Below are 24,462 nucleotides of genomic sequence, written 5' to 3' on the forward strand. Positions count from 1 at the left end.
GGACACAAAACTTCCACCCAGGAGCCTGAGGACAAGAACCTCCCATCCAGGAGCCGAGGACCCTCCATCCAGGAGCCCAAGGACAGGAAATGTCCAGCAAGGAGCCCCAGAACATGAACCTTTGATCTAGGAGCCCAAGGTGGGCATGAACCATCTACCCAGGAGCTTGAGAACACAAACCTACCATCTAGGGGCTGAGAACAGGAACCTTCCACCCAGGAGCTGAGAACAAGAAACGTCCATCCAGGAGCCGAGGGCATGAACCTTCCATTCAGAAGCAGAGGGCATGAACCTTCCATCCAGGTGCTGAGGGCATAAACCTTCCATCCTGGAGCCCGAAGACCATCCATCCAGGAGGTGAAGACTCAAACCTTCCATTCAGGAGCTGAGGACGTGAGTCTTCCATCCAGGAGTCAAGGACACAAAACCTCCACCCAGGAGCCAAGGACATGACCTTCCATCCTGGAGCCAAGGGCATGAACCGTCCACCCAGGAGCTTGAGAACACAAACCTTCCACCCAGGAGCCGAGGACATAAACATTCCATCCAGGAGCAGAGGGCATGAACGTTCCACCCAGGAGTCTGAGGACACGAACCTTCCAACCAGGAACCAGAGGACCCTCCATCCAGTGGACACTAACATTCCTGTGCTCCCCACTCCCTGGACCTGTGCTCCCCTCTCTCCGGCCCTGTGCTCCCCTCTATCCAGCCCTGAGCTCCCCTCTCCCCGCGCCTGTGTACCCCTCTCCCCACACCTGTGCACCCCTCTCTCCTGGTCTGTGCACCGCTCTCCCTGAGCCCCCCTCTTCCCGTGCCGGAGTGCCCCTCTCCCCGGGCCAGTGCACCCCTCTCTCCCTGGACCTGTGCACTCCTCTCCCCCTGGGCCTGTGCACTCCTCTCCCCGGGCCAGTGCTCCCCTCTCCCAAGCTAGTGCTCCCATCTCCCCGGGCCAGCGCACCCCTCTCCCCGCACTTGTGCATCCCTCTCCCTTGGCCTGTGCACCCCTCTCTCCCTGGGCCTGTGTACCCCTCTCCCCACACCTGTGCACCCCTCTCTCCTGGTCTGTGCACCGCTCTCCCTGAGCCCCCCTCTTCCCGTGCCGGAGTGCCCCTCTCCCCGGGCCAGTGCACCCCTCTCTCCCTGGACCTGTGCACTCCTCTCCCCCTGGGCCTGTGCACTCCTCTCCCCGGGCCTGTGCTCCCCTCTCCCGGGGCTAGTGCTCCCATCTCCCCGGGCCAGCGCACCCCTCTCCCCGCACTTGTGCATCCCTTTCCCTTGGCCTGTGCACCCCTCTCTCCCTGAGCCTGTGCACCCCTCTCTCCCTGGGCCTGTGCCCCCCTCTATCCGGGCCTGTGCACCCCTCTCCCTGGGCCTGCGCACCCTTCTCCCCGGGCCTGTGCACCCCTCTCCCCGGGCCTGTGCATCCCTCTCCCTTGGCCTGTGCACCCCTCTCTCCCTGGGCCTGTGCACCCCTCTCCCCGGGCCTGTGCACCCCTCTCTCCCTGGGCCTGTGCACCCCTCTCTCCCTGGGCCTGCGCACCCCTCTCCCCGGGCCTGCGCACCCCTCTCCCCGGGCCTGTGCACCCCTCTCTCCTTGGGCCTGTGCACCCCTCTCCCCGGGCCTGCGCACCCCTCTCCCCATGCCTGTGCACCCCTCTCCCCGCGCCTGTGCGCCCCTCTCCCCGCGCATGTGCGCCCCTCTCCCCGCGCTTGCGCACCCCTCTCCCCAAGCCTGTGCGCCCCTCTCCCCGCGCCTGTGCGCCCCTCTCCCCGCTCATGTTGCAGATTCCGCCCTCTGTGGACAGACCCCACACATGATTCTTTTTACACTAAATGCTGACTTTGCTCGGGCGCTGCCTGGAAGCCTGTGGTCTCCCTCTGCCATGACACATCCCCGGTTTGGCACCCCACAGAGGATTCTATTTTTGGTCGCCGTTTCATGTTGTCTGGAAAAAATGTGACCAGAAACCTCCATCATCTTGAACAGGTCAAGGACTTCAAAGCCGGCGAATAATTATTTGATAGAGTGAGTTGGTTCACCAAGAAAATCTGCGCAGCAGCGATCTCCTCATGCTGGCTGCAAGGCGGCCATTCGAACATGTTTTTTAAATCTCAATGGTGGACGGCCCTCAAGGAAAATGCTCGGATAACCAGAAAAACTGCATTTTTAAAAGACTGTGGTAGGGCTGGGGCAGACTCAATCCCATATCTGGCCTTCTATTGTGTGTACTCTGTTCACCTTGCCAACGTAAGCAACCGTGGGCACAGTTTTTTTGGGGGAGGGGCTGCTGTTAAGTACAGCACCCCTGAAACTCTGCTACAACTGAATAACATTTCAGAAGCTCTCCCTCTGGCACCTTATGGTTCTTGTACCAGGATTATAATGCCTGGGTGACAACCACTCTACACATACATAAAGACAAATACCTAACCCTCCAAATTGAGAATTGTGTGATTGTTATGAACAGGATTAGAGGTGACCTCCTTGGTATATAGTGATACATAAATAGTAATGTCTACTAGAAAGATATATTAGTATATTTGTTTTCTTTTTCAACACCAGTCCTTTTCCCTGCTCTTCTTTTTACCTCTGTATGCAGGATGGGGAGGTAGTTGGCATTAACACTCTGAAGGTCACAGCTGGAATCTCTTTTGCCATACCATCGGACAAAATAAGGAAGTTCATGGCCGAATCCCATGACAGACAGGCCAGAGGTATGGATTCAGAGGCTTATATGTTTACGGTACTCTGCATATGAGCAAGATGCAATGATGTGTGCTGGGCAATGTGGAAATGTAATTGAGGTAGAAAGCTCTGAAGGACAATTTACATTGATAACATGAAATGATAGGAGCATACCAGTGTGAATTTGGACAGGATGAAGGGGCAGGGGCATGTTAATATGCCAGAGGGTTCAACGAAGGTGTATGTGCAGAGCTTTGGATACATGTGGAAAAGATACATGAGCATTTGTCTGAAAATACACATATTGTTATTTTTTGTCATTTTTGTAAAGCATAAACTCTGGTCATTTACGTGAGCTTTCCCAGTGGAGGGCTGTCAAGAGAGGGTGTATATTAGGTTATTTGTGTCCCATGGTTCAAATAGTATGATCTATGAGATTTCTGGGGGTTACACGTACACGGTGGGAGCAGGATGACATGGTGAACTAATAAGTGGATTGAAATAACTGACTGGTGTCACTCTTGGTTGATGAGTGTTACTGGTTATTGTGTTGCAAAATGGTCAACTTGTGGCAGATGTCTTGCTTTGCCTGATGGAATAGTCAGATTTTCAAAGATTTTATACAGTTTAGATGCTCATTGATACGTATATTTAGTGGAAGAGAGCTCTTTAGTTGTGCTTATCAGTCTGCTAAGGAATGACCTCCCCTTTGGAGTTTTGTAGATGGGCATCATGAGAGGATTGTCAAATGCTCAACCAAAGGTATGAGGGTTTAGTGTCAGCATTTAGGGTTCACAAGGAATTTGCAGTTATTGAGTTGGCTCCTTGGCGCAGAGTGAAATTTGCTAAGAAGATGTTACTGTTGTTATTCGTGGTTTTGTTGATTACACAGAAATGTGCTATCAGCAGGCAATTCCTTGCTGTGAAGTTAAGGTTCAAGGTTGATAATTTCAAGCGAGGAGGCATGGTCGCTCTGTCTCTCTCGTGACACCCAAAAGAATATTAGTGAAGCCTAGGAACAGTAAACTCCATGATGGTAAGAGAGGAGCAAGTTAACAATTTTTCAGTTAAAACTACAGGGCTGGGTCATCATTGTAAATATCTGCTATTATAATGTTGTTACAACAGTGGATTTGTAGTTGTGTGGTGAGAGTATTTATTAAAAATGTTATGGCACTTGCTTTAGATTTTTCTGATTGCATGTCAAGGGAGAGTTACATTTACCCATTTACTTACCTCTGAATTAGTATTGGTCCAGGAGAGAGAAAGTGAAAACAGGGTAATCAATATAGAAGAGTGTACTGTAAATCAGTAGATACCCACTTGAATGTGAATTATTAGCATGTTTCACTCGCAATAGCTGGAATTTTGTAAGGGATTATGAACAAGAAACACTATTTCCGGGTACACCATAGCACCACTTTTAAATCCACATTATTTGCAATAGAGGCCGCGATCAGCTAGTTACAAGAATATTGCATAATATGGGTGCCTTGAAAGATGGTACGTTGTGTTCCAGATCCTGCCATCTCTTGCAGGAAGACAATCAAGATATATATATTTGCTCATACAGATTACATTGTCAAATCAGTTATATCCTGCAGGCGAATTTCCTAAACCAAAATGTCTTACTCCATGAACGCAATTAAATGCCATATTACACTCATCCTCCCTTTAATCCAGAATTGATTATAAGATCCTTATGTGTCCAATTTATTAGAAATGGCTACTACTTGAATTTGATCCACCAACCATCCATTCAATATTGCGATATTAATCATACTCATGGGAAATGATAGCGTAGGGAACATGTTTTCTAAAGTGAATACAGCATAACATTGTATATTATCAAAAACGATAGCATGGAAAAATAACATACATTTTAAATCTATTCAGGTTATTAATTTGGAAATAAAATAATAACAATTACTTACAGGAGTAGAGAATCACAGTGATGATTTGGGAAAAAGGAAAAATGGATCTGAACTATTTTACTTTTCATTCACTCGAATTAGAACAAGTGTGGGCCAATTTCATTTGCTTTCATGAGGCTGAATATGTACTATTTTGAACCAGCCATTGATGGCATAATAAATAGCGACTGCACAGATTAACAAGAATCTGCAGTCAATTTGGCTAAGACTGTTTGGTAGACCCTTCCTCTGCACTATTAATTAGGTCTCGTGGCATTAACCGTGCGAAAGCGCAGTCTCGCCAGAGACCTTATGTCAGCGACACAGCTTTCCAGGAGTCAGGAGCTGGCCACACGCATCCCAAAATCAGCGATTGGAGCGGGCCGCGAGCGCGCGAACGCGCACGCTGAGGCCATCTCCTTTTTCCTGGAAAGCTCCACCACACAACAGCCACAACTCCCCCTGCACGCATGCGCACACACAGAGAAACACACGAGCGCACATTCATGCACACACACATACAGAGACCCCCCGCCACACACACACACACAGAGACACACACACACACCAGCGCACCTACACACACGCACGCACACACACATACAGAGACACCCGGCCCCCCCTCCGCCGCCACCGCCCACAAACACACACACACACACACACCCACACACACACACACACACACACACAAACACACACAAGCGTACCCCCTCCCCCCTACAACTAAGCCCCACTTACCACCATTCTGGACTTCTGCAGCCTCCGCGGGGCTCATCCTCGGGCATGGGAGCCCCGCTGTCAGGCACTCCATGGGCGTGTGCACGGGCTTCCGAAAACGGAAGTCTAGCCCCACGCGCTGTACGCCGAGAATAATATCCGGACAAGCAGAGAGGGGGCACGTCAGGGAGGTGGCTTCAGGAGAAACCTAGGGACCGAGAGTAAAATATTCAACTGGAGGGAAAGGGGCGAGGAGGGAGGGGGCAGCTGAAGCAGGGGGCAGGGCGAGGAGCATTGCTGGGCATTAAACAGGGCCGCGGGGACGTGCACCGCTCGTCTTTTTAATATGGCGGTTTCGTTTTTTTGTGTATAAGAAATTGGACACAAGAGGTCGTCCACGTAGTCCTTCTTTCGTTTTGACAGCTGAAACGGTCATTGGAAAGGGCGGGAGGTTAGGCGGGGTTTAGGTGACGTAACATGCTAGGCCTCCTGCCGGAAGCGGCAGACAGCACACTTTGGTCTGCAGTGATGGCAGAAACGTACCTGGTGTGGAATTTCGAGGAGCTAACCCAGACAACCTGTTGGCCCCGCGCAGCACATTGAGGAGCGGAGGCTGTAGCAATGGAGGGAGTGTTGCGCCTCCAGAGGCTTATACTGGGCTGCCTGCTGATCCTATTGTGGGTGAGTGCTGCTAATGATCCAGAGAGAGTGTCTTGGTTGCGTGGGGCAGTGATAGCTTGGTTCCCTGGGCTCAAGTGACTGTCCGGTAAAGTAGCTACTATGGACACAATATGACTGAGAATTTTACTATTGTCTTCCTCTTTCCAAATATTTCTTTTTGTGTTCTGATGTATTAAGGCAGTCTTTTTGTATTGACCATGACTGATACATTTTCTGCACAAGCACTGATGACGACATCTACTACACGAGTGTCACATTGTAAAATATTAATACATGCTTTTGTGATGATTGCTATTCAAATTTTAATTTTTACAATGGAGGCTATACAAAGAAACCAAGATCTTAAATGACCGTATGTTCGTACTAGAGGCACTATTTGCCTGAGGTGCATCATCAGAGCTGTGTGAATAATAACTGCCGGCAGCCCCGTGCTGAGGTGCATCATCAGAGCTGTGTGAATAATAACTGTGTCAGCCCCGTGCTGAGATGCATCATCAGAGCTGTGTGAATAATAAATGCGTCAGCCCCATGCTGAGGTGCATCATCAGAGCTGTGTGAATAACAGCTGTGAGCCTGTGGCTGAGGTGCATCATCAGAGCTGTGTGAATAATAACTGTGTCAACCCCGTGCGTGAGGTGCATCATCAGAGCTCTTGTAAATAATAACAGCTGTGAGCCCGTGGCTGAGGTGTATCATCAGAGCTGTGTGAATAATAACTGCGTCAGCCCCGTGCGTGAGGTGCATCATCAGAGCTGTGTGAATAATAACAGCTGTGAGCCTGTGCCTAAGGTGAATCATCAGAGCTGTATGAATAATAACTGCGTCAGCCCCGTGCGTGAGGTGCATCATCAGAGCTGTGTGAATAATAACAGCTGTGAGCAACAGCATACTCTTGCACACACCCTCATTGCTCACCAATTCAAAGTTTGCAAAAAAAATTATGCAACGCATTGTCATACACAATGCCAATAACTCAAACTTTAATGCTGCGAGACATATTGCATTGTAAATGCTTGTTCAAATAGGAATGTGTCATGAGTTTATAATAATTAAGCTGATCCGAGACAAAGAATCTCAGAATGGAAAACTAAGACCACAGAATTCAAGAAAAGATGGCACATGGCATTGGTTGTGTACCTGTCTTTGTGCACAGCTGGCAATTTTACTGACCTAATAAACAGGTGACTACACTTGCGTGCGGAGGTTTGGCACCCTTAGGTAACAGTGAATCATACAGAAATCCAGCATTTCTCAAAGTAAAAGCCTGCCAATACTTGGCAGGCATCTAATCAATGGCAAACATCAATATGTAAGTCTTATATCACAAAGACCCCTACAATCTAAGCATGAAAACAGAATAACATTATTTTCCGTCACAAAGACAATAGGAGCACCAGGTGGACACTGAGATGATCGAATACATCCATTATTAAGGAATCCTAAATATATTTATCTGGGACATCTTGCTCCTTTCCTATTAATGCATACACCTCTCCTTAGGTATACTTTTACCATGTACCAAATGTATATGGGAATCATAAGGGAAACGGTATTTTAAATTGTATACAAGAGGTTAATTCTGTTTATAGATGATAATACACCTGTCTTTACATTTAACACCAGTGTATTAGCTTGAGCTTGTGCAAAATGGACTTCTTAAAAATTGATGTTGCTCAAAATTAAGCAACACCAATACCTTTCATTCAGCATTAGCAACTTACGTTTTAGAACATCTCTTACTTTCAATGCTTAGTCCTTTCATTTCTTCAAGGCACACTTAGTGTGTCTTCATGCAGTGCCCTTTATTCCTGGATATCTGATGACTATGTTTGTAAACATAAAATCAGTCAGGCAAGGGATATCCTAGCTGGCTACCTTTCCATTAAAATCTTTAGTATCCTTTGGACATTGCATTATTAATGCAACATATTTTACCTGCTCTGTAATAAATGTATCTGTCATTAGAAAGTCTCTTCCAAGGCTCCCTTATCTTCTGTGTTCACAATTGTCATTACTCTGAACACTCCAACCCAGATAGCATCCAAATCAGAACTTAATACATTCAATGATGGCTCTAGAAGGCAATCATCGACATGTCAAAAATGTAATGGTTTATAAACTGTCAAGAACCCAGTCCACTGAAGCAGATGGTGATCTCACTTATCAAGTAGTACTTCTCATGAAACAACAGCATTGGCAGACATGTCTTAGTCAAAGAGAGGGCAACTCCCACTTGAGAGTATTGAGGTGCATTTTATTGCAAGACCATGTGCAAACATGCTGCTGCTGGTGGCTCCTCGAGTATAAAGCTCTCCTCTGCAGTGGTTCAAAGACTGTCTAGTGGATTAGCAGCTCTGTTTATGCAACGGAAATAGTGGCAGACTTTAAAGAACATTCAAGTATGTTATCCCTACGTTCTAGCAATTTATAAACAGCCTGGGGTTACGTTTCTTGTTTCGGCCATAGGCAGAATCTTCACCTGAGGTTTTCTTCCCAAAGTATCTCTTCCCTGCTCTGGACAACCATGTTGATGCAGAAACCTGTGCTGCAGCGCACTCTAGATATATCAGGTTTTTCAATGTTGTTGTGGAAAAGGCTGTAATCGCTGACAATTGCACACAAAATGTCTGACATCCATTGTCTGCATAAGGGGGAACAAACCTGTAATGAAGCAAGCTGCAAACGGAATGTGCTTCCACAAAGGAAATAATCCACGCTCAGGGCTCTGTACAATAAACTGCTCTCCAGGATGAATGAATGAATAAATGGATGGATGAATGAATGAAAAATATTCATTAAGTACGTAGCTACCCGAGGGCATCCGATTGCTAATAGCAGCTATGAGTAAACAAAGAAAAGATCCATTGGAGAACCCTATCAGTATCCTAAAATGTATACATTATCATCATTATAGCCCAAGCATAAGAAATAGATATTATCACTTCATACATTTTTCTTTTAGTTATCTTTTTTTTTTTTATTATTGTTTAAGAGATTTTTATACAGTCTGTATACAAAATTAAAAACAGTGCATTACCACATACATCAAAATACAAATATAATGTCAATACTTCATGTTAAAGTCAATCCTGTTTGTAGAAAAGGATTTCCTAATTAAAAAGAAATAATTTGAAGAAAGGAGTAGAATCAGGAGAAAGTATTAGGAGAGAGCAGGACAGACAATATTCTTTGTCATTAAATACACATCAGGGAAACTAATTTTTAGTAACCACTCCAGGACACATAATTATTCTTTTATCTATGGAGTAAGCTCAATCCCTTGATTGTGTTTGCATTTGGCGTCGACGCGTTTCGATGGCTTATTTTTAATTGACCATCTTTTTCAAGACCAGAGCTGATAGGCCTCTCCTGTTATTGGGCACTGGCTGGTTGCCGTTTTCAAGAAAACCTTATATCATCTTTAGCTCTTCTCTTCCATTTGTCCTAATTGCTTCTGGCTTTGTTGTATTTGGACCTGGAACTTTTTTTTAGATGAAGAAACAATGGTCCGTTTTGTGTTCCGACTCATATATTCAGGTTACAGTTAATTTTCTGCTTTCCTTAGGAGATATAGTTATCCCTTTCTGATTCTTTTTGGGGTTTTGGTTGTTGCTTCCCAGATGAATCTCGGTTTTATACTCCTCTGGTAGTTTCTATTATACTCTATTTTCTATCTTTTGCGTTGGCACTGTAGTACAGCTTGATGTAGCTCTGCTAGATGTCTGAGGTTCCCTTCTAGAGCTCCAGCCGATGGGATAACCCAGCAGCTATGCACAGACAATAAAGACTACAAAGCAAAATTTTGGAAAAAACATGTTTTGAGAGATTTCCGGAAGGCCACATGATTAGGCTCAAGATGAATGTGGAGAGGAAGGGTGTTCCACATCCTGGCAGCATTATAGGAAAACAAATGGCCACCGCTTCCCGCCTTTTTTATTCTGAGAACTAAGGCGAGAAGGAGGTTGTCCAAGCACCTGTTCGAACAGTAGGGCAAAATAATGGACCGATTGATAGGCAGTCCCTTCCCTACTAGTGACTTGTGAACAATACAGCAAGCCTTAAATTTAATTCTCTCCTGTATGGGAAGCCAGTGGAGGTTAATGAGTGCTGGTTTAGCAGATTGGTGGTTCGGAATAGGAAGGAGCATACACGCTGTACAGTTTTGCCCAGTCTGTAGCTTCGTGATGGTGGTACGAGGAACTCCTAAATAAAGAGAATTTCCGTAGTCCAAGCGGGAAAGAATTAAAGCCTGGACCATAAGACTCCTTGCGAGGAAAGTTAGAAGAGGTAGAACTTTCCGAAGAATCCTAAGGATTCCATAACAAGTGGCCGCCAATTGTAAGGCCTGATGCTTGAAATTCAGATCATGATCTCCGCTAGCGGGCTCATGTATACATTAAACAGAGTGGGGCTCAAAGAAGATCCCTGCGGAACACTTGTGCTGAGAGACATGCGTTTTGTGGTAGCATCTCCTTCCAAAACCTGAAATGCCCTTTCTTCCAGGAAGGATTGCAGCCACACAATGCTCCCCCAGTCATCCCACATTCATTAGTCTACGGACCAAGGGTTGGTGGTTAACAGCATCGAAGGCTGCATTTAAGATCTAAAAGGATGATAGCCGCAGAGCTTCGACTACTGCTAAGATGGCAGTTTCTGTACCCTATTGGGGTCGAAAGCCAGTCTGTGAAGGGTGAAGAAGATTGTGAGACTCCAAAAATGTCGTGCAAAAGAAATCTTGTGGATTTTCCACTTAGTTGACCATATGATGTGCAGTCCATAAATAGTGTTTGCTTTGATAATACCCTTTGTAGCAGCACCAAGCATAGAAAGTTAGCTTCTCTGCCCCATATTATGCAACTGTCAATGAAGTGAACAAGTGCTAGTTACATTCTCTGGGACCGGCTGGTAAGATGCTCAAAGAGAAGTCCTTTGTCTTGGGGCACAATAAAGATGACTTCTTCCACTTCTACCATCAGTGCTCAAACGTCTACAGATATAAAACAGCACTACATCTGTCAGATCTCTCTAAAAATCAAGCGACTATTGAGTCCCACAGATATCAACCCCCTCACTGAATCCTTTTCATATTTACATATCTGCTCCGTCTTGCATGTTGGATGCCCAGTACATTATCATGTCCATACATGACAATCAGAGCTACCTGAAATTTATGGAAGATTCTTTTCATACTGGTCACTTAGATATCCACTTCTCCACAATTCTGTGTGTATCACAAGAGCCTTGCGAGTGCTAACAAAGAACACTAATTAGCACAGAATTGAGCACCATAGTCTCAGTTTAGCAGAGTGAGCAATCATTCATTCTGAAAAGATTTACCTGCATGGCTGGTGTGTGAACTGGAACAAGGGGTGACACTAGTTTGGAAAGCTGACCCACCCTTTGCAGGAGTAAAGTGGTGGCTTGAAAGAAGAGAACCCGACGATTGTTTGAAGGTACTTAGGGTCCACAAGCTACACTTATCTGCAGACTGTAGCAAAGCCTGGATGTTTGGCATCTAAAATATGACCCGTGCAGGGGAAACAGTAAATAACTTGACGTCTTAAAAGGTCACTTGATAGTCCAGCATGAGAAACAAAACAAATCACTTTGGAAGGGATGGACATTGATACACCAAAATAGCAGGGTTATCGGAAGTAACATCACAAACCATTTGAAAAAACAATTACATCACAGAAGTGACACCTTTCCTTAGGACCCTTATGACATCACAGGAGTAATATCATGTGGCATTTGCCCTCATTGCCATTACTGGAAGTGACATTATATATTCCTGTGCCCCAAGTAAAATAATGCTTCAGAAGTATAGTACAGTGTAAAGGCAGGCGTGTCAATTACTGTAACATAATTTGGTTAACTTTAGAATCATCACATTCATCACCATTGTTATTATTTGATGTCTTAACAGTGCTTTATAGAGCACTTCTGCATTTTTTAAGTACTGAAAATAGCAGGTGTTACTATTGCCAGATTTGATTGGACTAAATTCAATTACCCTGGTACAACAGGAATAGTAAGAAAGCACTAGTTCAGAAAAAAGAGAGCATTTTGCTAATTATTACAAATAAAATTACAGATATTGATCATGCTGAGCTGCACTTGAATAGTTAATATATACGCCATAGAACAGCCACAAGGGTATAATGAGGGTTTGTACAGGTTTCTCATGAAAAATATAGTTGTAGATTGCACATGTTTCGAGCTCACACTACAGAACCTTGAAGTACCTAACGCAAATGCAAGCTAGACAGTTGCACTGTCTTAAAAACAAAGGACCAATTCACAACCTGCAATTTGTAGTATGTTTAGTAGTACTACAGTGGTACTACTCGCATACTGAAAAATGTAATTCACAAAGCTATGTGCGGAGATCTCTGCCTCCAATATCTTTTGTATGAGGATTTCTCCTTCACAAGTGTGGGGATGTTAATATGGGTAGTAAATGTGGATGGGACTGGGTAGTGGCTGAAAAATGGCCTAAAGAGAAACGGCAATAAGGGGTTTAGGGAGGGACATTCAAAAACAAAACACCCATCCACACAAGAGTAGACCTGAAGCGATTCACAAACTGCACTTCTAAAGTTACTAGAACCATATAAATTGTAAATGTAATCCAGCTCAGCCTTGGAGTAAGTCCAGCAACACTCACAGGCACTGCAACATACTCCAATAAAAACAATGGAGGCAGGGACTTAAAATAACACCACATTGAAAATAATGCTAAAATATATACAATTATTTCCACGTTTTAAATAAATATATAACAATATTGTTGAATTAAAAATCTATATATTTGATTATTAAATAATCATTGTATTATTTAAATTATAATAATCAAGTTATTTTAATAGCAACATTAAATTAAACTTGAATTGATTGTTAAATAATTATATTTGCCAGTAATTATTTACACAACTTTTAATAAATGTTAATATATATTAATTAAAATTATATATTTTAATATAGGTAGGATTTTTTTAAATGTATTCCTCACAGATAATATTTTTAAACTCAATGAATGTATTTTAAATAATTAACTATTCAATACACATTTAGGTTAATGTGCTGTACAATTTTTAAAAAATAATTCTAGATTTAAAGTAATTATATAAAAGTATTAACTTGAATACCTTTTCCTACACTTTTCCTTGGAGAGATCTCCGCCCCAGTGGTGGACATCTCCGCCTATGTATGAAAAGATATGAGTAGTAACTTTAATCACGTAAATCCTGTTCTAGCAGACTGAACCTGGCTGTGGAAGCATTCCAGTCTGCACCTAAGAGTAACTTTAGACTCAGAAATGGTGAATAGCAAAAAAATGGGTACAGTTACTCGCAGGAGTAGGTTTACACATTTACACATTAGTAAATTTAAATGTGTAAATTTACCTTTGTGAACCAAGCCGCCATAATTCTATTTCTTTTATTTAAGATGTGTGAGATCTACTATTTTTAAAGAAGTATTTCCACTGTTACTGACATACTTTATTAGAGTACAAATTAGTGCAAGATTCTCAATTGTTGTCGATGTTTGTTTTCAATTGAGAAAGAAAGGGCATTCATTTCACAATGTTATTTTTGCAAAGCATCAATTAATGGCTACCTCTGGCTACCCCCAATTGGCATCCATGCTGAATGCGTCACTTTCTGTGGTTTTGGGAAAAGAGAGACCATATACAAAGACCTGCCCATCGACATGGGATTAACTCTGGGCGTAGTTTGCGTAGTAGCGATATGCGTAGCGACACGAAGTGCACTTCACACTACGCGGGCTACGCACACTGAGTAGTGCACTGTACACAATACTGTTCGCACTGATTGCATAGTGCCGGATGCTTGTCCGCACTGTGCAATCATTGCAAACCACCTCTTGCACAGTGCAAGAGGTCGTTTCTGCCGCTCGAGTAGATTTCTACTCAAGCAGCAGCTTTCTCAACGCGGACTGGTAGTTTTGCCACGTTGAGAATCTCGCAGGGAGGTTTATTTTCCACGCTCGCAATCGGCAACTTGATGTTGCTGATTGGGAATGAGGAAAAAGTCTCGCAGGGATGTCATTTTGCTGGCTCGTGGTCGCCAACTTGAAGTTGAGGACCGCGAGCAAGCAAAAAATGACCGCTAGCCTACGCATGTTTGCACTGTGCTATGTGCAATTCGCGCAGTGCGAATTAGCGCAAACTTCGCAACTACGCAAGCATAGCGTAGTACTTCACCCAGGGTTACATGGAATCCAGAAGGGGAATTTAACACTTCAGTTCGGTGTTCAATAGTGGAGTGGCTAAAATGTACCTTTACTTTCTAAAAAGCAAAATGGCTGCATGGTTTGGTTATGTAGATACATGTTAATTGATAAAGATTTAAAATGATGAAGCTTAAGATTTGAGGTATATTTATAAAAAAAAAAGATTTGAGTGATGATATTACAGTCATATATTTATGACCTCCATTCTTCCGTTCATCCATCTTTCCATCCATTATATCTGTCCTCCTATTCATTACTATTTTGCATTCCTTTTGCATATCCTCCACCAAGCCCACCCCAACAACCCATCCACCCAGATCCCATCCATCCATCAATCCATCCATCCTCCATCTATCTGATCCTCCTTATTACCCTCCTCCATAGAATGTTTCCCATCCATACATCCATGCATACCTACTTAACTTTATGCACCCCACCCCTCCTAACATTCCTTGATCAGAGGTAGCCTGGCATTATCAATTTTATCAAGCACTTAGTGCGATATCTTTGGAATGTTTAATAATCTTCATTTAATTTCCATAACAGGGAAGACGATAACCAAGAAGAAGTACATTGGTATACGCATGATGTCCCTTAGCCCGAGGTAAGGTGCTAGAATGAACATCAATGTATTGGCCCTATGCCCAGCTCTATTGCAGAAATTTGAATTCACATCAGTTAGAAGTAACATTGGGCGTATGACTACTATACACTCGTGTAGTTTGCCAACTATGTGCAGCATGAATTGCACGTAGCACAGTGCAAAAACGCGCAGCGTGCATTTTTTGCTTGCTCGCGGCAACGTCAAGCTGGCGACCGCGCGCGAGCAAAAAAATAACTTCCCGGCCAGACTTTTTCCTCGTTCGTGATCAGCAACATCAAGTTGCCGATCGCGAGCATGAACAATAAACTCCCGGCGAGATTCTCAATGCGGGAGGTCAGGTTTCTCATTGCGAGTGGATGCGTATGCTCGCGACCGCTCGCGATGAGAAACTACCAGTCCATGTTGAGATAGCTGCAGCTCGAGTAGAAATCTACTCAAGCTGCAGAAAACAACTTCTTGCAATGTGCAAAATGCGGTTTGCAATGATTGCACAGTGCGGACAAGCATCCAGCACTGTGCAATCAGTGCGAACAGCATTTTGCACAGTGCACTACGCAGTTCGCGTAGCTTGCGTAGTGCAAAGTGCACTGCGTGTAGCTATGCGTAGCGCTACTACGCGAACTACGCCCAGGGTTAGTTAGAAGACCGCAGTCTTCATCAGAGGATTGTCGTCCCCACCCATCACAGGGCAGCATTCTACATCCAGCTTAAATTGCTGGCTTCCACATTAATCAAAGGGACACACTCACTATTCATCAAAGCGAGCTGCATTATATCTCAATTAGAGGGCTGTTTTCCACATCCAAGATGGCCGCATTCACATCTTTTAAAAGGCAGCAGTCAAAGTCCTTCAAAGAACTTAATTTCACATCTCTTAAAGGGAAGCATTCCACTTCAGTGAAAGAACTCAATTCCACAAGCATCACAGGGCTTTATTCCACATTCTTTGTAGGGCAGCATCCCACACCTCTCTCCTCTCACAGGGGATCAATCCCCACAACTCTCAAAGGGTTGCATTCTTCAAAACCTGAGTGCGTGGCACTTTCTGTTTATCAGAGGCCTGATTTCAATTTACAGGAATGAGGTGCATTCCTGTTTCACGACAATAGGATGTATTTCAATCAGTGCCTCCATTCCGTGTTTTTTTCTCAGAGGAATGCATGCAAGATCTGCTTTGCACACGCATCACATATCTGTGTTGAACATCCTTCAGAGATCTGCATCTTACGTACACTATAGGGCTGCATCCCATTTCTATGCAGAAGGTTTATTCCTCAAGAACCAAAGGTTTTCACTCCACATCTACCACAGGGGGTGTGGACAGCAGCCATTGGAAAGAGAGAGACATCCTACATCTATTGAAGGCTGCATTGCATATTGTTAGAGGGTTGTGCTCTGCACCTTAGAGAGAGCACTGCATTCTCCATCCATCAGATTGTGGCATTTCCCCTCCATCAAAAGGCTGCAATCCACATTCATCAGTGATCCCCATTCTCCAAGGATGAGAGTAGGTTGCATTTCACATCCACCAGTGGGCTTTATTACACATCCATCATGGAGGGCTGTATAAAACCTCAATCATGGAGGGCTGCTTTACATGTCTGTCAGACAGAGGGATCCTTTCCATGCCCAGGATAGGACCTCATTCTCCATTCATCATTGGGCTTCATCGGTCTTCACAGAAAAGTACTTCTCCATGCATCACAGAGAGCTGCTTCATCCATCCTCTAGAAGAAAACTTTCTCCAAACTTCAGAGGTCTGCAGTCACCTTGTATCAGAGTTGCATCCATCACATAAGGCTTACTTCTGAGAGTTCTGACAACACACACTGATTTAACATTGTGCAGAAATATTAAGTGAACCAGAGTGCTGGCTGCATATTATGTTCACATGTTTATGTTTCAGCTGCTGAAGATACAATGACCTGTTGTTCTTTTCTTATAGCAAAGCCAAGGATCTTAAGGAACTCCTCAAAGACTTCCCAGATGTCACATCTGGAGCATACATCATCGAAGTTATCGCTAATACACCTGCTGCAGCGTAAGTTGAGAGTAATGCCTTCCTGCCCTTCTGTCAGGGTACTACTTCCTAGTGTTTCCTTGTGAACACCAGCCATGCTTAACATTTATAGTGGCATAAATATGGCATGAAGATACCAACAACCGTACCCATATAGAAGCATGCAACCCCTGAGACCAGAAGAAGACACACTCCCACATTCCAGCTCCCTGTCACAATGAGAGCAGATTTACTTCTTGTTAGTTACGCAAAACAACCGCCATGTGCTGCACTTATGTTTCACTCTTCATGGGCTCTTCACTAGAACACAGCAGGTACTGAGTGCCAAACTTGTTTGCAGCATTACATTGAAACGACTGTACCTCTTAACTGTTCATCACACAGCATGTTATTGCAAGGGGCATCTCCCACTGATGCATAGCCATTGGCCCTGGGAATTAATTTATGCAAAACAACCTCATGTGCCTGCACTCAGCACTGTACTAACACTCACCAATAGCCTTCCGCTGTGGGTTTCAATCGAAACATGACTCAGTAGCCCTCACAGTTCATCCTGATCCATGTGATCCATCTTCACAAAGTTCCAGTTGTTGTTACTTGCTTTAACTACAGTACCTATTTGCTTTCCTGATTTGTCCTTTCTGTCTCACATTCTTCAGTGTGTCCTAGTGATGGTGACTGGCACTTCTTAATAATGATATCAACCAGTGAACTCTAACGGCTGCTGGAAAGTATCACCCTTTGCTCCAGCTTAGTACACAAACCATTGGCAGGCACCAAAGCCAAGTAGTTTAATTTGAACATTCTCCAGGGTGGCATCCCCATGCCACAACCTCTGTCTACACTACCAGGCATTTATCAAGGATGCAGAAAAGGAGCATATCTTCCAGCACCTTTGTATTGCCTCTCTCTCAGACAAGGAATTCTAGAAAGACCATTGAATCTGCGAGGAAAGGATCAGTGTTATAAGTACAAGCATTTCTTCCAGTGAGACTTGTACTCTACCCTTTTCAATTGTATCCAATTTCACGCACTGTACAGGAACCATTGTGATCACAAGTGACTTCCACTTGAACACCAAGGATAGTTTATAACTACAAACACCCTAAGAACATGACATTCCACTCCCTGAACTCTGTACTTTATTTATGAGTCCCAGATCCCAGGGGGTCAGGGTTCGCTCCAAAAGACTTTGTGATGGACTCTCTTAAAATATAGCTTTCTGAGCCCCTAGACTTTAGCCTCACAAAGTCTCACACAGGAGCAGCTTAATTCAGCCATACCAAGTCCAATGAAGCCACAAGGGCCAGCGTCAACTCCCTGATTGATGCCAATAGAGTCTCCATCATGAACGACTCTCATTCACCGAACTGACTGTAATAAAGTCGCACTAAGGGACTGCACTTACATGTCCAATGATTTCAATAAAGCCTAACCAAGAACCACATTCAATAGTCACAAATATATTAATGGATCGCATTTGGGTCCACCCAAAAACGTAGATGATGGCTCGCTAAGACCTAACTTCATTGGGTCTATAGATATCAGTGAAATTGTAGGAGGAATTTCATTGACAACAAGGCTTTGTAGGGCAAAAGATTTCTATGCGGTCTCACTGAGGGATAGCCATAATGTGCTTAAAGGTTAAATGGAATTTCACTTAAACCAAGACTCACTGATCACATTGATTTTCATAGAGTCTCTCCCTGGCCTATTCTTATTGGCACTTATATCCCTGGAAGTGCACAGACAGCGGAATGTAAGTTATTTGCCTAAAGTATTTCAATCAATTACTACAGACAAAATTCCCCAGTGATATACATTTTTCACCATATTCTGCCACTCTTACCTTCAAGCAGTTTAGTGCATGAATCATTAATGTCACGTCGAGTTGCACTGTGCAGTCCAACGGACTGGTGTACTGCTACTCCTGACAGCCTGTTTGTTTCATTCCACAGGATTGTTTTGCTGCATCCACTTGCAGCTGAAAAGGCCCCTTAACTTAATGTCATGGTTCTTTCTGCCCAGACCGTCGGGCCTCTCCTGCTGCTGACCTCTAGGAGCCCAACCCTATTCTTCTCTTCCCACACCACCTTAAGACAGAAATTCCACAAAATCCCAATTTCAGTTAGTTTGGGGTGTTTCTCTTTGATGGTTTCTAGCACTAGATCAAACACCACCAGGGAAGAACTAACCCCAAGAGAAGTAACTACTTTGGAAAACAAGTACTTATTTAAATCAAGTTAATGCTCTGGCCTCTATATACTGCCTTGAAGGGTCTTCATCATTGACCTGATGTCACTTCAGAGAGTGGATAGGATGAGTCTTTCAGTGGATCCGATCCTAAGAATTGCCTGCCTGATGTTGGACACAACTTTCAGAAAGGCACAAAATGGATGTTAAAAAGTCATAGGAGGATCAACAAATAAAAAGAGAGTACTAGGATTTGATAAGGGAAAGTGCAGTTTGTCGCAGTAAATGTCCATAAGCTTGCTCAAACCTAACACTCCAACATTTTCTCCCAAACCCGACTGCCACCGACCAATCTAAATGCAAAGCTAATATTTCTCAACTGATAACTCGTCAGACACGTGAAAGCTAAAACGGTAGAGAGGAAGAATGTTTAACCCATCACTTCAACACATTTGTCTCTTGTACCTGCATCAATTCCTCCTCTTCATACTCCCAAGGGCTTCAGCAGCAGTAATCTGTACCATAATGGAATCTAAGTTGAATTACACAAACATCCCAGAAAAAATCTTGATGAATATGGGGAACAGAGTTGACATCTCCTCTGTTAGCTAGTTCGAGAATGTTGTGTTACCTAGTTCTTGAAACCATGAGGCATACCATAGGAGCCCTGGGAATACCATGCTCCATATAAATAAGGAGTTTCTCAGAAAAAATACAGGAGATACCAGACTTTATTTTGGAAGGGCCAGTTGACTGGAATGAGTCCACTGAATCAAGAGTTGCCATTCAGCAAGGTCTTTTGATATTCTTCAGGTTATAATAAAAATCTAGCACCTGTTTTGATGTTCTACTGGCCCTTGATTGGCTGGTGTTTTCCGAAAATGGATGTGATATCTTTAAAAAATGCAGTCATTAACGAAAGTCGCTGTGAACATTGATTTAGTATGCAGTGTTTGCCCCCCTCTGAATGATGTAATATATTCCTATGGCGGAGGCTGGAGTGATTGCCATCCCTGACAGATGTGATATATCCCTCCAGTTACACATGGAGTGATTTTCTCCATTGAGTGATGTGATGTGCTGCTCATTTGCTATAAGGAACTGGAGGGGTTGCTGCTAAGTAGTTCTCTGTTTTCAGCAGGACGTAGTTAGAGTGTGTTTGCAGTGGTTGATTGGGTGTTATCTACAGACAATGGCTAGAGTGGCTATCTTATCTAGGTGGTTCAGCACCATTTTACATGTTTGATCTTATCTATCTTTTCTCTATTGCTTAAAGTTAAAAGCATCAACGTACTTGGTACAACAGGTGCTCTATAATTAGGAAAGAAAGGCAGAGGGAGCCTAAGAATTGAGTAGGGGGGGGGTGTTGGTAATTGTTGCTCCCTGTATTTTTTCCATTTAGGTCTTTACTATATCCGGTGTGTTCTCATTTAATCCCATCCCCTGATATACCTCCATAACAAATTGTTGTCCAGAGATTTTTATTTTTGATTTGTGTTTTGGGAGCATTAGAGAAGTAATTTAGCTTGGGTAGACATTGCTGATCTGGGCCAAATTCTTCTGGATCACATTTTTTAAAAATGGCGTATGTGTTGCATTAATGATGTAATATTTCAGAAACCATGAGACCTATAGATTTAATTTTAGTGTCAAAACATAAGGGGTCAAGTAGTCTTGTAGAGATTCCTCAGAGCAGCCCTTACACCTTTTTCTAAAATAGCAGCTGTAATAGAGAAAGAAGAGACATATGTTGAAATGAAACAAATAATAATGTTTTGTAATCCTTTTATGGATACACCAAACAATGTTTATGATCGGAATATGAAAGCAAAATAATGTTTATCACTCCTATTTTAGACACATTTTCATAGTTCACTTTATTTATTTGTTTTGGCAATCACTCGCGGTACATTTGCAGGACGGTGAACATTTGAGCATATCGACAGGAACTTCTTTTTGTAGCACAGGTTTTCAATGTACATGTACTTGTAAGTTTTGTGGGTAGTGGCTTTAGAGATTTTGTAGGTGTTAGCACCCCATCAATATCTTCCCAACCAAATTCACACTGATCTTTCTTTACATATACATGAACCAAAACATTTACACATCTTCTGATCAAGTAGAACGCTAATTTAATGTGTCTACACACAGAATATGACGTCAATGGAAGGTCACTTTGCGGGACTGATCTCTTGAACTCACTGTACAGAAAATCATCAAATTTCTGACAGTCAGAACTCATGTTTGGCAACCACACAAGGTATTTTTCTACGTCTTTAAAGTCACATTCTTTTTCTGTCTCAGGAAATCCTTGTAGTAACTTCACAGGTTCAGCAGTTAAAGCTCCAAGTCTTATTTCAATTTTGCTCATAGTATCTTCACACGTAAGAATATGTGCCTTGATAGTAACACTGGGTATCTTTGGGCCAAATTTCTAGTACTGAATATGAAGCGGGATTAAGTGTCTTTCCTAGCCTGTTCCATAACTCTCACACTCCTTGACTTATGAACGTTGCCACAAATCTAAGTAGCACCATAATATCTGTGTCATTTGACAGTACAATTACTCGATGGGAACCATTTCGAACAGCCCACTCAACACGTAGCACAACACGAAAGTCAGCTTCCTCCGATTTGCTGTTAAGTTCTTGAAGAATATTGCCCTTACCTTTTGAAAATATCTCTGCAAGCACCAACTCCTCATTCACAAATGTTTCACTTGCAGGAATTGGAAAGTCACTGTTCACTGAGGCATTAGCAAAGTTTTGGTGAATTAACATCTCCAAGTTCATCTTGTTGGATGTTGATTACCAGAATTTATCAAGTTGCACAGGTATAGGTGTCACATTTTTGATGCAGGCAAGGCCAATTGTTCCACTTATAGACTTTCGTCTGATTCTTTCAAATTCTTTGACAGATAGTTCAAGATAACAGCCAAAGACAATGTGCAGTTCTTGCAAGGTGCACACTGACTTTGATATCTGTAGGAAAGTCTGAACAACTTTAGCAATTTTGGCATTTAGTCCACAACAACAGCAGTTTTCAATGAGAACACCTTTTCGAATTGAATTTATTCAGGTGAATTATTTTTACAGCTCTAGTATGAGTTTGTCCTGCACTGGGTTGGTTGCAGCATCTCTGTCAAATAATGCGTTTGTTGGAAGAAAATCATGAAACAGAATGTCCTTGACAAATTCACCCCTTTCTTTTGCTACATCCATCTCTTTATGTGCTTGTGTAAGTTGTTCTTTTGTAAACTGTTTTGTAGTGGCTGGTTGGAGGAAACTCTTACTATGACAATTACTATGACAATTAAAGCATGGAGTTTACCTTTAGTGGGGAGACATCATTTACATTGAATGCGCTACAGTGCATCCCATTAGAACGCGGTAGTTACAACGACTGCGTTGTTACAATGCAAACCATTACATTGCAAGTTGTTTCAACGACTTGCTGTAGGGGGCGTGCTGGTGTTGGATTGTAAATCCAACACCTTTTCTGCTGTTGCACAAACTGGAGTAGGAATAGTAAATTATACTATTCCTAAGTCCTGCTAGCCCCCTACAGCATGTCCTTGTAACGGCTTGCGATGTAATGGTTCGCGTTGTAACAACGCGGTCCTTGTAACAACCATGTTGTAATGGAATGCGTTGTAGCGCATTTGATGTAATGAAATATATTTGCTTTAGTGATTATGTCAAACAGCTCTTTCTCTTTCAATAGAAATCTCTCTTCTTCAGTTTTTAGCTAATAATCTCCAGGTACCGTGCATGAGAGGGTGATTTTGGATGGGGCGAAATTGCCTCAGTAGATTATGCACCACCCCTCTTTTCATATCTTTAAAGCAACCTTAAAACTCTTCTCTTTCTAAAACGTTTTTATCAATAACTCTCCTCTCCAAGCTCCTCACCAGGCATACACCATCACATACGCCATCACATTCTATGGCACGACCCTGATTGTTACATGACACTCACAATAGCTATTAACACAGTCCACTTCAACTCTGTAAGTATATAATATATATTTGTGCAACCCTAGTCCCTCTAACTTTTCTTAATATGTAATCTTTTGTGAATATGTAATTTGTAAATGTGTAACTCTCACCATGATTAACCGTAGTAGCTATACGTATTGTCACCTATGTTTCAGCGGATGCCTAATACACTTACGAACATAACATCAACTCTCCTACTGGGCCCATACTGGTAGGTTTAATATTTAACCTTAGAGGTGATGGTTCTCCGATGGACCGTTCTCTGTCATAGTGAGGGGTGAAAAACAGGATGTCCAGCTGTCAGCTACCCAATGAGGACCAATAATTGGTAGCCAACTCACAAATTGATAATCAGATTCAGGTAAATTACTCTCAAAGCCATGTTATAGAAATAACTTATGGCAATTGGTAGAATGAACCTCCTGAAGAAGTTTAGTCCAACCAGAAACATGCAAACCAAAAGCACTGCTTTGGCTACACAGAAAAAGAGCAACAAAAGAAACGGATGTTCTGAAAACAGTGTATGACTGTCGCTATTATACATTTAGAAATTTGCGCAGTTTCTGTAATGAACATCAGACACAATAAGACTCGGACAACTTTTAAGAATTTTTTTTGCATTAAACATCAAAAATCAATGCATATAAGTAACATTTTAAGAAGCTCAGTCATAACTCTAACAGTTCGAAATATAAATTGCACATCTAGTTGAAGTAATCTATCCCTGAATACAAGAATCCATAGGAGGATGGGTTTTGGTCAGCAATAAAATCTCTACCACCAACAAAGTAAAATGTTGGTTCTCGAAGGTTCTCTAAGGATTGGCAAAGGGATCAAGTTAAAGTCCACACGGGGCAAAGCCCATGGGCAAGGGGGAATAAAGCATAAATCAGGAAAGTTCAAGTCCTGTATCTCACCAAACTGCTCCAATTCGTCCGACATGCAACTTTACCAGCAAGGGGAAAAGCAAAGGGGCTTAACAAAATTAGTTCCCCAGGCAGGTTGGAGGCAAGGGCAAATGTTAAAGGGCAGCCTGAGCTTAAATATAAGCTCTCCTCAAAAAGGCGCAAAAGGGGCGTAAAAGGGGCATCAAAAGGTGAATGCAATCAATAATCCTACTCCTCAATGATCAGTCCACAATGGTCTGATCGTCATGTGATACTTCTTCCGTCTTTCCAGGTACAAATTGCTACTCTGGAATAATTTCCCACATAGGTCATGAGAAACGATTGTCGTAATCATATGGAACGTTGCAAGGAACAAGAGCAAATAAAGCAACATTTGAGAAACTTATCAAAGTTCACTGCATAAGGATATACAATAATGCAGCATAAAGAGAAAAGACATCTCTTGTGTTTAAATTTGACATTTTATTTTTTTAGTATTACATACTCT

General features: G+C 42.9%; 1 protein-coding gene across 1 annotated transcript in view; it reads left to right on the forward strand.

Annotated features, from left to right (window-relative positions):
- HTRA1 (HtrA serine peptidase 1) overlaps positions 1–24,462 on the forward strand; it is a 336,396-nt gene that overhangs the window by 293,547 nt on the left and 18,387 nt on the right. The window contains exons 6-8 of the mRNA XM_086922970.1: positions 2,601–2,715; positions 14,800–14,857; positions 16,803–16,898. Coding sequence (XP_086779096.1) covers positions 2,601–2,715; positions 14,800–14,857; positions 16,803–16,898 — 269 coding nt within the window. The remainder of the gene's footprint in view (positions 1–2,600; positions 2,716–14,799; positions 14,858–16,802; positions 16,899–24,462) is intronic.

This window comes from Lissotriton vulgaris, chromosome 5 (assembly GCF_964263255.1).
Source record: "Lissotriton vulgaris chromosome 5, aLisVul1.2, whole genome shotgun sequence".
In the NCBI taxonomy this organism is placed as follows: Eukaryota; Metazoa; Chordata; class Amphibia; order Caudata; family Salamandridae; genus Lissotriton; species Lissotriton vulgaris.